The sequence below is a fragment of the Narcine bancroftii genome, chromosome 4 (assembly GCF_036971445.1).
Source record: "Narcine bancroftii isolate sNarBan1 chromosome 4, sNarBan1.hap1, whole genome shotgun sequence".
Lineage (NCBI taxonomy): Eukaryota > Metazoa > Chordata > Chondrichthyes > Torpediniformes > Narcinidae > Narcine > Narcine bancroftii.
This window is the reverse complement of record NC_091472.1, coordinates 298261316-298278387: the sequence shown is the minus strand read 5'-3', so window position 1 is coordinate 298278387 and position 17072 is coordinate 298261316. Positions and strand designations below refer to the sequence as shown.

Sequence of the window (17072 nt, the reverse complement as noted above, 5' to 3'; positions counted from 1 at the left end):
CTTTTATTTTTCTAACAATGCATATGAAGGAACAACTCCTTTGTATGAAAGTCATTTGTGGTTTTACCCCAAAAATATCATGCTACTTGTGATAGTACAGATTCTATCACCAATGTGTCTGTGTACAGATTGTAGTGTAGGATGACTGTGATTGGCTGAGAGCGTAGCCATACCTACTGGCAGGTCTTAAAGGATTGCTCCTAGCAGACCAGGTCATTCTGGACTGGTTGACCTACATGAGATATGCTCCAGTCTTTTAGTTAATAAAAGCCTTGGTTTGGATCAACAAGTCTTTGGTTCTTTCGAAGCGCTCTACACTACTTGAAAGAATTTCTAGTCCCGCATTATTCGCATATATATGCAAAAAGCTGAGGAAGAGGATTTGTCAATGGTAAGTGGGATGTATCTATTCAGAATGATATTATGACTGACCAGATGAAAGCAAAGCATCAAAGTCCATAAACCAGATCCCCCAAGCAGGTTTCCAGATGTGCAGATATTCAACACGACAAGGAAATCATAATCTTCATTGCCATGTTTCTTCAAAAATCTCCTTTTTACTTGTCACACAAGGTTTCATGTCATAAAGTAATGTTAGCAAGCACATAAATTTAAAACACATTATTCTTTTTAATCATTACTAATCATTAACACAACTACAGCTTGATCCTTACTCTTTCTTTCTTGCAGATTTTCTTTTCTCTTCATTGGCTTCATGGTTGGCATCTCGAAGTTTAACCTCAGGACCAGTGAGACTTGCTGGAATGATATCTAGTTCCAGATCTTTATTGTCCTGGGGGAAACAACCGAAACCAGGTACTGCACTGTTAGATATCACACTTCCAACAAAAAGACACCAGAAACTCTTGAGTATAACCTGAATGCAGATCAGAGATTAATATTTAGAATAGTTTTTTTTAAATATATTTACAACGGAGAAAATAAACAACACTTTTCATTTACAATTCATCTATTTTTAATTGACATTGGCAAAACTTTTTTCCACCCTCAATCCAAATACCAAGATTATATCTGATATTGGACTTCATTGTGCTTGACCCAGCTCTAGCCTGGTGCTTGACCCAGCTCAATCCTCTCAATCACACTAACGTTTTTCAGCGCTGAGGTCCATTATGTGGTTGAACCTGCAGCCTCTCCACCCACCCATCCCCCACCCCGACTGCTTTAATGGCCTTCAGATACCTTGTCATAGAAATTTTAAACCATTCACAAATATCTCTAATAATCCAAGACATTAAAAATGGTGGATTTAAATAATTAAAATTAATATTTAAAATTGATACATTATTATAAACACTAAAATAGATTCAAAATTAAAATAAAGAAAGGTAAACGAACCACATACATTTCCAGATGCTCCATTCCAATGAATGCCAGCTGAAGAAGTGGATAAGGAATGCATCCTATGCCTTGTATGCATGTGCAGAAGTAGAAAAATACTGACCCACCAACAATAAGTCAACATTTCTCCACGATAACAGTAAAATTGTGCAGACACAATGAGCAAATTCTGTTGCTGTGGACTATGTGAAACCCAGACTCAATGAATGTTCCTCTTAATTATTGCTTTTTATGGCAAAAAAAATCAGAGCACCTGGTTCAAATTCTTAGCCTTGTGTTACTCATGATTAATGTCAGAAGGACTGATTAAAAAGTCTATATATAGTGACATGTTTATAGCATTTCTTGACTAATTTTAACGATAACCTTTGTACTGAATACTGTTAGGTGTGCTATCCAATGGACATTTTGTAGCATGGAGGCACATGCTCCCACAAAAGATAAAACACTCATACAAATATTCACACAATAATCATGGTAAGCAAGTTTGTTTACCTCTGAAGTAATTCCAAGATCCTTTTCCAAAAAGGATCTGTATTTTCCCATTCTTAACGAGAAATCTCGATAGCGCTTATCCACAGCTGTGACCCATTTCTTAATTTCACAGGCGTGAGCATGTCCCTTCTCTACAAAACTATCAGCGAGCTGAATAATGAGCTTCACCTTATCCTTGGTTTGCTGGGTAGAGAGGGAACATTGTAATATCAATATGGAAGATAATGATTCTCTCATTATAACCCATTTCAATCTTTACCATTGTTTGTTTTCCTGAAATATATTATTAATTACTGTATATTCTGTATTCAACTTTCCGAAGCTTCTTCGGGAAGTCATTACGTTTCCCAAACTCAATTTTGAAATTATGATATACCACCCATTGTATTAAGTACTGGGTCAATTTCCCAGTTTATTTAGAACAGTCATGAGAAACATGAAACCGAAAGACATCTCTTCAATGGTCTGCAATACACAAAGGTAATGGAGAAACTTGGCTGGTCATGCAGCATCGAGAAGTAAAGGGTAACCAACCTTTTGGACCTGAGCCCTTGTTGAGGTATGAGGAAAAAAAAGCAGGCAAGTGCCTGAATAAAAAGATGGGATGGGAAGAAGAGGGAGGATGGAGTATGGGGAGGAGTACAGGCTAATAGGCAAGCGGTCATATGCACATATAGGTGAAAAACGCTGAGAAGTGATTGGGGGAAAGAGGGTAGTTCTGAATGGAGAGAAGGGAAGGGGTGGTGGGGAGTTGGAGAAAAGGAGAATGAGGGGTAGGGACAAAGATGGGGAAGGGTTTAATGGAATCTGGAGAAGTCGATGTTAATATCAATCTGGTTGGAGAATGCCCACATGAATATTAGGTGTTGCTTCTCTAATTTGCAGATAGCTTCTGTTTGGCAGTGCATGAGGCCATGATAGACAGGTTGTTGTGGGAATGGTGTGTATAATTAAAATGGTTAGCCACTAGGAGGTCCTGTTATTGCAGAGGACAGAGAGATGGTGCTGAAAGAATGATCTCCTAGTCTGTGTCCAGTCTCTCCAATGTAGAGGAGACCACAATGGGAGCAACGGATGCTGTAGATGACCTGGTAGATTGACAAATGAAGTGTTGCTTCACTTGGAAGGACTGGTCAAATTTCCAAATGAGGCTACCTACAAATTGGAGGAATAACACCTAGTATTCTGTTTGGGCACTCTCTAACCAGACAGCATAAATCTTTTCTCCAGTTTCTGTTAAACCCCTCCCCAAGTCTCTCTCTTTCCCTATTCCTCTGTCTCCTTTCCTCCAACTCTCCAAACCCTTCCCTTCCCACTCCATTCAGAGCTACACCCTCCCCATTACTTCTCTACTCTCCAACCTATATCTTCGTACCTGTGACCTCTTACCTCTTAATCTGTACTCCTTCCCCTGCCCCTTCCTAACTCCTCGCCTCCCTCACCTGTTATTCAAGTGCCTTTTTGCTCATACACCGATGAAAAGCTCAGGCTAAAACATTGGTTAGCCTTTATTCCTTTTGTGTTTTGCACTACAATCACAGCATTTGCAAACTTTCCTGCTTAGCTCCCTTAAATAGTTATTAAGTTGTTCAATGGAATCAGAAACAATATTTAGGTAAAGGTAATATTTATTCTATTTCACCTATTGAACAAATTTGTATTCACCAATTACAAGAGATTAAAGGACATAAAATTAAAGTATAGAGCACCGTGTTAGAGATCATGTAGAACTATTCTAAGTGTTGCTAATATCTCTCAACATTACTCAACTTACACCGAATAATTGGAGAAATGTTATCACAAATCAAAAGAATAAGCGATTCAGTACCTCAAGTTTATTACATTTGATTAGATTGTGGACAATTTGTCCATCTTCTCTCACCATTGTTAATTTCACAACAAAGTTTTACCAAATTTGGTCTTGACATAACATCCATAACCTTTTTGGGGAAAATAAATCAATTAGATATTAAAACAAGTCTGAAGAGCAGAAACATACGGCTAGAATGAGGAGGAAAATGAAGGTAGCTTGGGAGTGGGGAGTTAGATACAACACCATCAAGAGGCTAGTTACCAGCAGTGCAACTGCTTTACATGTAGTAGTGAGTCACAAGATCACAATACCACAAGAATGAGTAAAGTTTAAGAACTGCAAGGTTGGATGGTAGACTAGTGAACGTCCGATTGAATGACAGCCAAGTAGACAGTAGTAATTAGAAAGGTAGATCAGAGACCCAAAGGTCATTCAAGAAGAGAAAGTTATGGCACTGGCAACACTGACATTGAACAAAGAGGCTACATGGAAATTAAGGGTCATGTGATCTGACAGGAAATTGGAATTGCAGCCAACACATGATCTGCTAATCATCTGATTGAAGAACTGGGCAAGTATGGCACTATGGTCTTCATCTACACTCATCCCTTATGCTTTTTCAGTTTTTCAAGTTCCAAGAATTACGCTCATAACACTCAATGAAAACAGGATTGGAAAAACAGGAAATAAAAGAAATCCTATCTCTGAACTGAACACAATAAACCTGTCTTGAAAATGCATTCTGACAGTACCATCCTGTGGCAATAGCAAGTATTGCAATGGTCATGATAGTTGTTATGCTCAGTGGTAGAAAATGATCCAGACAATGGCATCTAATGGCACCAAAAGAATAACATATTTGACCCCTGATCATTTCAAGTATGCCTGTAAATGCATTGGATTAAAACAGAATGACATCGCAGTTAGTGCAATGCTGTTACAGCAACAGGAATCGGGACCAGGGCTCGAATCACATGCTGACTGTATGGAGTTTCTATGTTCTCCCAGTGGGATTCCTCTGGGTGCTCTGCTTTCCTCCCACCCTTCAAAATGTATGGGGGTTGTAAGTCAATTGGGTAGCATAAACTTGAGAGCCAAAAGGACCTGCTATAGTGCAGAATGTCTTAATTTAAAGAACATCTCATGAGGTGTTACTGTTAGGTATTTAGAGAACATGAGAAATAAAAATGTATGTATCTATAAAGTGACTGTGGTGGGTTACTTTAGATATTCTTAAAAATCAAAGGAACATTAATTGTGTCCTAAATTCAGACACAATTGGGGATACACAGTGAATGTCAACCTCTGCTGGCAACATTCACATCTCATGAACTGATAGACAACGACTTCACTGACTGTGAATGTTGAATTAGGGTCATTATTTTATGGTGATTAAACCAAATTGCACAAGATACAAAATGTTGCATGATACTGCAGAATCCAGGAATCTGGAAAAAATGGGAAAAAGAAGCCTGTATTTATATAGGATTTATCACATCAGGATAAATCAAAGTATTTTGTCCTTTGAATATGAACTCTCCTTGTCATGTTGAACACATCAGTTCAGATTGATTACCATTCTTCCCATCTCTCTCCTCTATTCTAAACACTTATATTATTTTAACTATTATCACCTTCTTTTGCTATACACTATCCTTGCTTTGGCACTGTTATTCAGTACCTGCTCGCCATCCAAACGCAGACTCTGTTTCTATTGCCCATTTCCGATTCCAAGCTCTGAACTGCCAATGAAGTGCTCAGTTGTAGCATCTTTTTTTTAAACTTTATTTAAGATTTTATAACATGAATAACATATAGGATTACATTAAAAAAAATTAAGAATAAAATAATAAAATTACAATACAGTATCAGTAATCTAAATAAACTATACCCTCCCCAATAATTATTACACATTAATAACCCAACTCAAATTAGTCCAACCCCCCCTTTCCCCCCAAAATAAAGAGTGAAGAATTAATAAAGTTAATAATATATGTGAGAAAAAAAACCCACTTACAAAAATAAACAAAAACATAACCGATTAAAATACTAACAAAAAGAAAAGTAATTAATACTAAGATATCAGACTTAAAAAAACATATTTAAATCAAACTTAAATGCATATATTTAACAAACGGAGTTAAGATGAAACATATATTTAACTCAAACTTAATATAAAAAATTAGTAAAGTTAGTAACATTATCTATCAAAAATTCTTAAACAATAATCAATTCTTAAAAAAAATTGTAGCATGAGAAAAAAAAGATGAAAAAAAAACTTTCTCTATAGAGATAAACCTTCACCAAATATCAACTAACTTCACATCTATCGTCATATTAGTCACATAAACCACCATCTTAAAACAAAATTCAAACCTCATTAAGCATTGTACAATTCAATTTTAGTACTCTTCCACCATTTTTCCCTTTTACTCTTGAATAGTTATCCAATAAAAGCTCCAATACCACATTTAAATATCCCCAATCATTACGTTAAAATTCAGATATCCAAATAATAAAAACACATCTACAACGAAATCTATATCTTCAACAAATGGAGCATAAACCACAAACAAAACTCATTAAGAATTGTACAATTCAATTTATAACTTTCACCATTATTCCCTTCGTTCTATAACTAAAATAGCAAAATAATATACACCAGAATTACCACTCCTTCACCTTAAAATTAAAGAAAAAATATAAAAAAAACTTATCCATCCCATTCACATTTAAATTTCAGATATTCCTTATCTATTGAATAAACTTTACAAAAAAAAACCACATCAATTTTTAATTTTTTAAACAATCAAATACTTTCTTATGCTTTTTTTTATATTTAAACAAAAAAAACCCTTCACTCTTTAATCTAATAATACAAAAAAAAAGGAAAAAAAACGGGTAGGAGGTTAAAAATACCCCCTCCCGTCTAAACCGCGCAATGCGGTAACTCCCAAAAAAAATGGGTGTGAGATAACTCACACGAAGCAGATGACTTTCAGGAAATAGTGCCTATCCAGTTCTCTCCCCCAACTCTCACTTCATCTTAAACTAACATCATCATTATTTAATATCCCTTTTTTTTAAAAAAAAACATTAAAAAAAAAGGACAACTCTTCTTTTAATCAGCTCCAACTGCCGAGTCACCATTACAACCATTCCTTCTTGGAGCACAGCTCTTTTCTTCCATCTCTTGTCTCCTTAGAGATCGCGACGGACTATGTCTCTGTTAAAACTGAGCAAATGCTATAGCTTCCTTTGGAGAATCAAAGAACTTTGGTTGGCAACCATCTTGGAAAACCTTCAAAACAGCTGGATATCTAAAGGTTGCCTTGTAACCTTTCTTCCACAACAACTCTTTAGCAGGATTGAATTCCCGTCGTTGGAACATAACTTCTTGACTCAAATCCGCATAGAATAAAACTCGATTATTTTGAATCATCAAGGGTGATTTTCTCTGTTGTGCATTTCTAATAGCCACTCGTAAAATTATTTCTCTGTTGTAATAATTCAAGCAACAAACCAAAACAGGTCTTGGACTTTGACCTGAAATAGGTCTTCTACGCAAGGCTCTGTGAGCACGTTCCAGTATTATACCTTCCGGAAAATGTTCTTGACCCAACACCTGCGGAATCCATTCAGTAAAAAATTTTCTTGAGTCTGGTCCCTCCATACCTTCCGGCAAGCCAATAATCTTTATATTGTTCCGTCTGGATTGGTTTTCCAAATAATCAATCTTTTTCACCAAATTTTTATTTTGAGTTTGTAAGTCTTCGACCATTTTGGTCACATCAAAAACTTGATCCCGTATTTCGTCTATATCTTCTTCACACGAATTAAAATTTATCTCTCACTTCAAGCTTAAAAGCTCCAAACTCAGCCATCTGTTGAGAATGTATTTTCACCAGAGTATTAAACCTAGTACCAAGTTCAGTCATAATCTTGGATAATCCCTGCATTGTATAAGATAATTTAGATTCAAGATTCACAAAAATCTTTTCAATTGGAAAAGATTTTGGCTCAACAGATTCCTGCTTCTTCTGCATAACCAAAGGATCTTCTGTTCCTTCCTTCATTCTGGTTGCCTTCCTTGTAGTATGATTGCGTGTGGAAACCCCAGCCACAGCCTCTCCAACAATGACTGGAGGACGCTGGCCGGGGTTTTCCCCAGTCCATAATGTATTAAGTTCTCCCAGTACATCAAGTTGTATAGGTTTTTCTATCTCAAGAGATGCAGTTTGTAGCGCCACCTCTACAGTTGACAAATGCCTTTGAGTAACTCTTTGTTCTAAAGGCTGTTTGGCGCCCTCTTTAGGGGTCTCTACCGATGTAACATAGAGCTCTACATCTGAACACTGTACCTCTCTCCTGGGATCCATTTCACACTGAGTCCCGGTGTCTTTTCTGTAGGTAGGCTCCAAAACTTGAACTTTTGGAAAATGTAGTTTTTTGATGATCTGTTGTCGTTTTTTTTTGCTCTTTTCCACCAATTGTACCATCATAAGTTAAATTAACAGCACTGAAATTATCTAAACTTTTAAAGAATTTTAACGGGCATTTCTAGACAAAACAATAAGATAGAGTCAGGAGAGGACTGGAAGGCACGTCTGATCCTTACGCCATCTTGCCACGCCCCCCAGTTGTAGCATCTTTGATTTAAATTTCCTATCTGTAGCCTGATTCTGTTTCTGCAGGTTTAGATTAAGACACTTTCTACATGAGTGACACTCTCTGATGACATGGCCTGTGTTGGTGCAGCCCAAATATTCTAAGTGATTGTGATATTAACAATATTGATTTATAACATGTTTTATTAGAAAAGGAGCATTGTCAATCATAATTTGATGCATAGCCATAAATAAGGAGGTACAAAGAGGTCATTTCTCAGGATTAATTTAAAGGAAGAGATGCAAAATTCCAGAAAAAAAATAATGACGGCATCATATTCTTTCTTACAAGTTTTGAATTTGGGAATAGTATATAAAACATTGTTTGTGTTCAGAGATTTAAATGTAATCCTGTACTTGGTTGACAGCAAGTTAGGGATAGGGTGGGCTGTTTCTCATGGTGGCAGATGTTATGGGTTGGCAATAGGGGGATAGTGAAAAATATACCAGTCCATTGACTTAATTAATGATGCTTTTACCTTTGAGGTGAGAAATTCTCTGTGTATTACTACAAAATTGTAAAATGTAAATGTTAAAAATCAGAACTAGAAATGATTGAATCTGCAAAATACTCAGCACGACAGGCAGCAAACGTGGCAAGAGAAACATAATTTATATTTCAAGTCAATGATTTACATACATCATTTGTATTCTTGTCCTGAGATTACTCTTGTCTGCTCAGTATTCCCAGCATTCATTTTCATTTTATTCCTGATCTCTCTCTCTCTCACACACATGCACGCAACACACACACAGACATGCTTGTACGTAGAAACAAATACACAGTTTTATTGCCATTTTAATAGATGCAAAGGTGATATAGAGAGCACCTTGCTTTGGTAGAAATATGGAAGAAGGAATCCATAAATCTATCCATCAAGTTTATTTTACGTGTCTGTTCTATACTCAGATTGCTTTTTTAAAAACTTTGCTTCATATCACAATCAGGGACTTATTCAATAACTTACTTTTGCGCTTTATTGAATTTTTTTTCTACCACTGTATTGCACAGTTTATTTACATTTCTTTGTTACATAAGTATGTTCTGGTTTTTTTTGCACTGCCAATAAGTGGTAATTTTGCCTCGCCTGCAGGAAAAAGAATCTCAGGGTTGTATGTGATGTATGTACTTTGACTTAATGTCCACAATATGTTCTGTGAAATTGGGTTTTATACGATGTGGACATTGTGCGAACACCATATTAAACAGGTATAATACAGCTATATGGGATACTGTAGTGTGTCTGTAAACTTGTTATTTGTAACTAGGGATCAGCATGGGGACCGGCACAGGGCTATGGGCAGAGTCCGGGGCAGTGGGATCACTGTGGGGAATGACACAGGCTGTTGAAGAGCGGGGCAGTGGGATCAGTGTGGGGACCATCACAAGGCTGTGGGGAGAGAATGGGGCAGTTGGATCAGTGTGGGGACCGACACGGGGCTTTGGGGAGACAGCAGGGCAGTGGGATCAGTATGAGTATACAATTTCCTATAGCTAGCGAAATTGCTGTGGACTTGCTCGTGGTAACTGAATAATTATGGGACCATGGTTGTATATGTGGTTGGACGATGCCCGAACGGATGCTAAGCAGTGCATACCTGGTAAATCTGAAATCTGAATCTAAAATCTGAAATCCTTTGGTGCCAATATATAAAACTTAGTTTGTTTATGTCAGACCTGCAGTTAACATAGAACATCGAACAATATAGCATAGAACAGGCCCTTTGGCTCTCGATATTGTGCTGACCCATATATTCTTTCCAAAAAATAAGTACTAAATCCTCCCTACCCCATAACCCACTATTTTTCTTTCATCCTTGTGTCTGACTTAGAGTAACTTAAATGCCCCCCGTATTTCAGCTTCCACCACCATCCCCGCCAAAGACATTCCAGGCACCTACAACTCTCTTGCGTAAAAAACTTACCACAAATATCTTCCCTAAATTTCCATCCCTTAACATATGTCCTCTGGTGTTTGTTGATTCTGCCCTAGAAAACAGGGGTTGGCTGTCCACCCTATCTATGCCTCTCATAATCTTCTAGACCTCTATCAAGTTTCCACTCATCATTCTATGCTCCAAAGGAAAAGTCCCAGCTCTGCTAACCTTGCCTCATAAGACTTGTTTCCCAAGCCAGACACATCCTGTTAAATCTCCTTTGCACCCTCTCCATTGCTTCCACATCCTTCCTATAATGAGGTGACCACAACTGAACACAATACTGAACACAAGTGTGGTCTTACGAAAGATTTGTTGAGTTGCAACATGACCTCTCTACTCTTGAATTCAACCCTCCTTTTAATGAATCCCAGCATCCCATAAACCTTCTTAACTATCCTATCAATCTTTGTAGTGACTTTGAGGGATGTATGGATTTGCACCCCAAGGCCCCTCTGTTCATGGATACTCTTACATAACCAACTATTAACCCTGTACTCAGCCTTCTGGTTAGTCCTTTCAAAATGCATCACCTCACACTTATCCGGATTGAAATCCATCTGCCACTTTTCTGCCCAACTCTTCATTCTGTCTATATCATCTTGTAACCTTCAACAACCTTCAGCTCCATCCACAACTCCTTCAACCTTCGTGCCATCCACAAACTTACTGACCCATCCATCTATATTTTCATCCATGTCATTTATATTTTTAAAAAAATCACAAAGAGCAGGGGTCCCAGGTCAGATCTCTGTGGCACTCCACTAGTCACCGACCTCCAGGCAGAATACTTTCCTTCCACTACTACTATCTGCTTTCTTCCGACAAGCCAATTGTTTATCCATACAGCTAATTTTCCACTGATCCCATGACTTTCTATTTGAGTCTCAAATGGAGGAATCTTGTCAAAAGCCTTGCTAAAATCCATGTAGACCACATCTACTGGCCTACCCTCATCAATTTATTTTGTTACCTCCTCAAAAAAACTCAATTAGTTTAGACTTGCAGTTAACATAGGCATTTACAAAGCCATGCTGACTAAACTTGAGTAGACTGTACTTCTCCAAATGCTCATAGGTCCTATCTTTAAGAATCCTCTCCATTAGTTTACACATCATTTCAAGTGTTGTTGGTGTTGATCCATTTCATTGCGGCTCCTATGGAACAACAAATGGCCAATGGATGTAAGGAACTCTGGAGCTACACAAAGGCAAAGGCTACATGTTGAAAATGAAGAATTCAGTGAATGAGGGAAAATGTTGATCTCTGACCATTCCAAGAAATAAATGTGCTGTGGAAGATTCTCCTAAAACAATTTTAAATTATGACATTCATTAGGGGTCAAATCTGAGAAATTCTGAGACCTTTAAAGACTTAAATTTTTATAGCCTCAATAAAGCCAAAATAAAAATTAACAGACCATTGAAATTGCAGCTTTAAGCAAATAAAATCTGGCAATAAAGATTATGATATAATAAAATGATAACTGTTACCACAGAAGACACTGCATTGAAGAAAAATGTACAGAGCACAGAGAATATTGCATCACCACATTGGGTCTGCAGCACTTAATTGAAAATTTGAGACTTTGGTGCATGCATTGTTAAATAGAGGAGCTCTGAACAAATTGTAAGACTCAAATCACTGAATCTGTCATTTCGTTGCTGGAGTAATTGGCTTGCAGGACCTGTGCTCCATGGAAACTGTGCTAAGCAGACTGGTTGAAAATTCACCAGACAGTATTATGAGCACTGGAATACTTTCAAAGAAATGGCCCAAAGGACTGCCCAGGACACCCTGGGGAAAGTCAAGGTCAAGCATCGACTGGTTTTATGAGAACAACCAATCTGCACAAGACCTTCTAAGAGCTAAGGCAGTTGCACACCAAGCTCTTCTTCAACACCAAAAAAAGTGCCTTTTTGAGTGCAAAAAAAAAACTTTCCAGAGGCAGCTCAGAGCTATGAAAGATCAATGGTGGGCAAACAAGGCCAAGGAATTACAAGCCTTCAGTGACAGTAATGACTCAAGAACCTTCTATGAAGCAATCAAGATTATGTATGGTCCATCAAAGCAAGGTACCTCACAACTCCTGAGCAAAGACAGTACATCCATCTTCACTGAGAAGTCAGAGCACATGAAAAGATGGCACAGACACTTCTATGGGCTATTGAATAGACCAGGAACCATCACCAATGAAGCACTGGGCAGAGTACTCAAGCTAGATGCTCCCCTTACTCTTCATGGTCATCAAAGCCAGCAAACAGCTAAAACCCAAGCACCAGGGCCTGTCACTATTGCAGCCGAGATCTACCAGTATGGTGGAAACACACTGACATTATGCCTGCACCACAAAGTTGTGGGGAACTGAAGAACTACCACAAAACTTCAAAGACGCATCAATCGTGACCATCTACAAGAACAAGGAAGACAAGAGATATTTCAACAAATATTATGGAATCTCTCTTCTGTCAGTTGTGGAAAAATGCCTCAAAGATCATCCTTAGATGTTTGGTGTCCAACATCAAGGACAACATTCTTACAGAAAGCCAATGTGGTTTTCGAACTGGCCATAGTGAATATGATATTCTCACTGAGGCAGCTCCAAGAGAAATGTGCTGAGCAGCAGAAAAGTCTATATTTCACATTTGTGGATCTAACACAAGCGTTTGACATTTTGGGCCTAAAAATCAAAACTTGGCTTTTGTCAAAATCTTCCATGGTGTTTTGGGGAGCTATTCACTTCAATCTGTCTGCGACTTTACACTTCTCAGGCTATACAACTGAAGTCTGGTCAGCAAAACATACACTCTGCCTTCAGACCAGGTAATTGCAAATATGATTTGGCCACAGTCAGCAATTATAGACAGTGGACCCATACCAGGAAATTCTGGTTCTTGTTGATAAATAACTAAATCAGAAAAATACTCCAAATCATGTGCACCACAGCTGGACAGTTTCTGTTCTTTAATACTTATCATAAAATTAACAAAAGGAATAATGTAGAGTCTAAAGCAACTCAAATGACAAAACTAAATAGAATTCAGAATGAAGCATGGTAATAATTAGATTATTTATGAGGAGTTTCTGCCTATGTGGTTAATTGGTGTTTTCAATATTTTTCTTTATCTTTCCAGTGTGAAATTACATGTGCAATTGAAACTAAATAAGATGGAATTTTATTTTAATGTACTGGCACAAAATACATCTTAAAAATGTTCTTGTGGAATGTTCTTTGCTGCATGGTCTAAGTTTCAGCTGGCATTCTGGAAAGTATTCTGTTATAATGACAACATGTATAATTTTAATCTATTAATGGATAACAGCAAATTGTTTTTTGGGGGGCACAATTTTAAGATTTTTTTCCAAATCATAAAAGTTCCTGAAGTAGATTAGAAGACGAAGTCACATTCCAATCGAAGGTGCTAAGAGTCTCTTGTGAACAGAAATATTCAAGGAAACCAGCAAAACACTTGTCAGTACAATACATTCAATGCCAGAAATGGACATTATGTAACCATATAACAATTACAGCATGGAAACGGGCCATCATGGCCCTTCTTGTCCATGCTGAAACACTTATACTCTCTTAGTCCAACTGACGTGCAATCTGCCCATAACCCTCCATACCTTTTACATCCATATAATCTATCAACATTTTTCTTAAAAGATAATATTGCACCAGCCTCCATCATCTCCACCAGAAGCTCATTCCACACAGTGGAAATGAGTAAAGATGAGTAAAGATTCCCCTGGTGTTGCACCTAAACTTTTGCCCCTAACTCTCAGCTCATGTCCTCCTTTTTTAATATCCCCGATCTTCAATTGAAAAAGTATTCACATCTACTTTATCAAATCCCCCCTCAGCTTCTATGCTCCAAGGAATAAACTTGTTTAACCTTTCTCTATAACCTAGGTGCTGAAACCCAGGTCTCATTCTGGTGAATCTTCTCTGTACTCTCTACATTTTGTTCACATCCTTCCTATAATTTGGTGACCAGAACTGAACACAATATTCCAAATTTGGCCTCACCAATGCCTTGTACAATTTTAACATTACCTCCTAACTCTTACACTCTATGCTCTGATTTATAAATGCCAACATTCCAAAGGATTTCTTCACTACCCTACCCACCTGAGATACCACTTTTAGGGAATTGTGTACCATTATTCCTAGATCCCTGTATTCAATTGCATTCTTTAATGCCCTACCATTCACCATGTATGTCCTATTTTGATTAGTACTACCAAAATATAGCACCTCACACTTGTCAACATGAAACTCCATTTGCCAACTTTCAGCCCTTTCTTCTAACTTGTGCAAATCTCTGCAAGATTTGAAAACCTTCCTCACTTTCCACAATGCTACCATCATCTGCATACTTACTAATCCAATTTACCACCCCATCATCTAGATCATTAATGTATATTACAAACCACAATGGACCCAGTACAGATGCTTGAGGCACACCACTAGCTACCAGCCTCCAACCTGACAAACAGTTATCCACCACTACTCTCTGGCATCTCCCATCCAGCTATTGTTGAATCCATTTTAGTACTTCCATATTCACACCTAACGATTTAACCTTCCTTCCTTGTCAAAAGCCTTACTGAAGTCCATATAGACAACATCCACCTGGTCAATTTTTCTGGTAACCTCTTCAAAAAATTCAATTAGATTTGTCAAACATGACCTTCCATACATAAATCCAAGTTGATTGTTCCTAATCATACTATGTCTATCCAGATAATTATATACACTAGTTTTAAAATCTTGCTCAAATATGGATTAAAAACAACCCTGGAATATCTGCTGGTAAAGATATTGAAAGTTGCTGGGCCAGTTTGCCCTTGAAGCCTTCATAACTTGGAGAAATCGGGTTGCCAATTTATTGGGAAGTTCCTGTATAGCATGGGACCTTTCAGGAGTCCTGTATAGAATATAATTGGTCGATGCTGTTCTAAGAAATACCTTGAGATAAATGTATAAAATTTAAAAAAATGAAATGACTTAAAACACTAGAAAAAATAAAAAATAAAAACATTTAAAATAATGCAACTAAATAGAAAAATCACATTTATATCCTCAAATATTTCTTCCCAATTTAAGCAATGGACATTTTGAATTTTCACTAAATCAGCAAACGTGGGATACAGTGGAGGAGAACAGTGGCCCCAAGTGAAGTTCAGGACTTCTTTCTTTACATGATAGGCCTGTCTTAGCACATAAAAGCTTCCAATCATCCAAGTGAAAATTCTGACAGAGGAACCATATTCTTACCTTGGCAGAGATCCTGAATTCACTATATTCTTTCATAAGGTCTTGAGTTTCTTCAGTAGTTTCCCCAGCAGAGGTATGGGTAGAAAGGTAATACTCGCCTGTTTCTTGGATCCAATCCAAAGCCTGTTGGGCAGATGAGGAATAACACTGACCTGAACATGCTGCTTAAAACAACAAAGTTCACTTCCCAAACGCCTCAAATTAATTACTTCTTTCCATCGATCGATACATTGAAAAGTAAAATCGGGGTTATACAAAATCAAACAGGAAAAAAAAGCACGAAGCACACCTTTGTTGATAAAACAGTGTGCTCACATGATGATATTTTGGAGCATCCACCCCTACCTACCATTTCCTTGAAGAAAATCACTCAATACAAGGGAACCCTGGTTTAACGCGCCCCAACTGAACGTGAATTCAGATATTAAGCAATGAATCATTGGACCCTGAATGTCCACGTTCTATTCTTCCAGATAGGACGTTAAGCCAACCCATTTTAAAAGATGCAGTACCAGGAAAGGCCACCCTGTGGCGCAGCGGATATTTCGAAGTGGCGCGTCGACATGATTAAGGTCAGGACAGTTATGTTTATCTTGGTGGGGAATTCACCGCATTGATGAAGGTGGGTGGTGTGTGTTGCGGCGAACGAGGGGTGGGAGTGAGAGCTGCCGCGAACCGAGGGGAGGAGGTGACATTGCTGCCACGATCGATTGTACTCAGCAGTGAAACCCCGATTTAGCGCAACCCTGCTCTTGTCGCGATGCAATTTCTTTTTGGACTCCCATCAGGATTCCTTTGTATTTGCAGACAAAACTGTATAAGTAAAAACTATTGTTTAAATATTCCTCACAGTGCACAGGGATCAGATATCTCCAAAGTTTTCATTCCTAGTCAACAATTCTCCATTAATATACCTTAATTACTACAGACATTAGAAGTTACCATATTCAAAATGGTTTTTACAGTTCGACACAAGAAATATTACAAGCATGCAATTGAAGAATGCAAGACTTTATTAAGATTTTTTTTCATCAGACAGCAATCACTGAAGGATGAGAGCAGAGTGTGAAATCAAAACGATACACATACCTGTTTGGCACTTCTTTCAAACACCACATATTGCTGGCACTGATCTAATCTCCTCTTTTTCATTGTCCAGAAGTGAAGGACTCTATTCTCCCTCTGCAGTAGCTCACTCAGAATAGCTGTACAAGCAAACAAAACATTGTCATATTCTCAGATTCTGGGAGACTGTGATCTAATTGCTTTTGAATGCCAAGAACGATGAAAGGACACCCAACCTGAATTTCGTGAGACAGGAAGAGTTATTAGGAAATTCCAAAGCAGAAATCAAATTATAAGAGATAAGTCAACATTTCATGAAGGTATAGAATGTCGTAGGGTGGATCAAAAAATCATCTCATCGTACAATTCTAAGTGAAAACATTTCAGTTGACAGTTTTCAACTTCAGGAATTCATTTTAATTAGGATCTTAAAAATATAAATGACCTAATG

The 17072-nt window shown here is 37.7% G+C and overlaps 1 protein-coding gene across 23 annotated transcripts in view; it reads right to left on the bottom strand.

Annotated features, from left to right (window-relative positions):
- Window positions 1-17072, bottom strand: part of LOC138762132 (kalirin-like) — an 873682-nt gene that overhangs the window by 264776 nt on the left and 591834 nt on the right. For all 23 annotated transcript variants that reach the window (XR_011356765.1, XM_069935559.1, XM_069935558.1 and 20 more), the window contains 4 exons: window positions 16646-16761; window positions 15557-15679; window positions 1858-2040; window positions 675-793 (listed from right to left, as the gene is read on the bottom strand). Coding sequence is in view for 22 of the 23 variants with exons in the window: in XM_069935559.1 (XP_069791660.1) it covers window positions 675-793; window positions 1858-2040; window positions 15557-15679; window positions 16646-16761 (541 nt within the window). In the remaining variant the exon portion in view is untranslated. The remainder of the gene's footprint in view (window positions 1-674; window positions 794-1857; window positions 2041-15556; window positions 15680-16645; window positions 16762-17072) is intronic.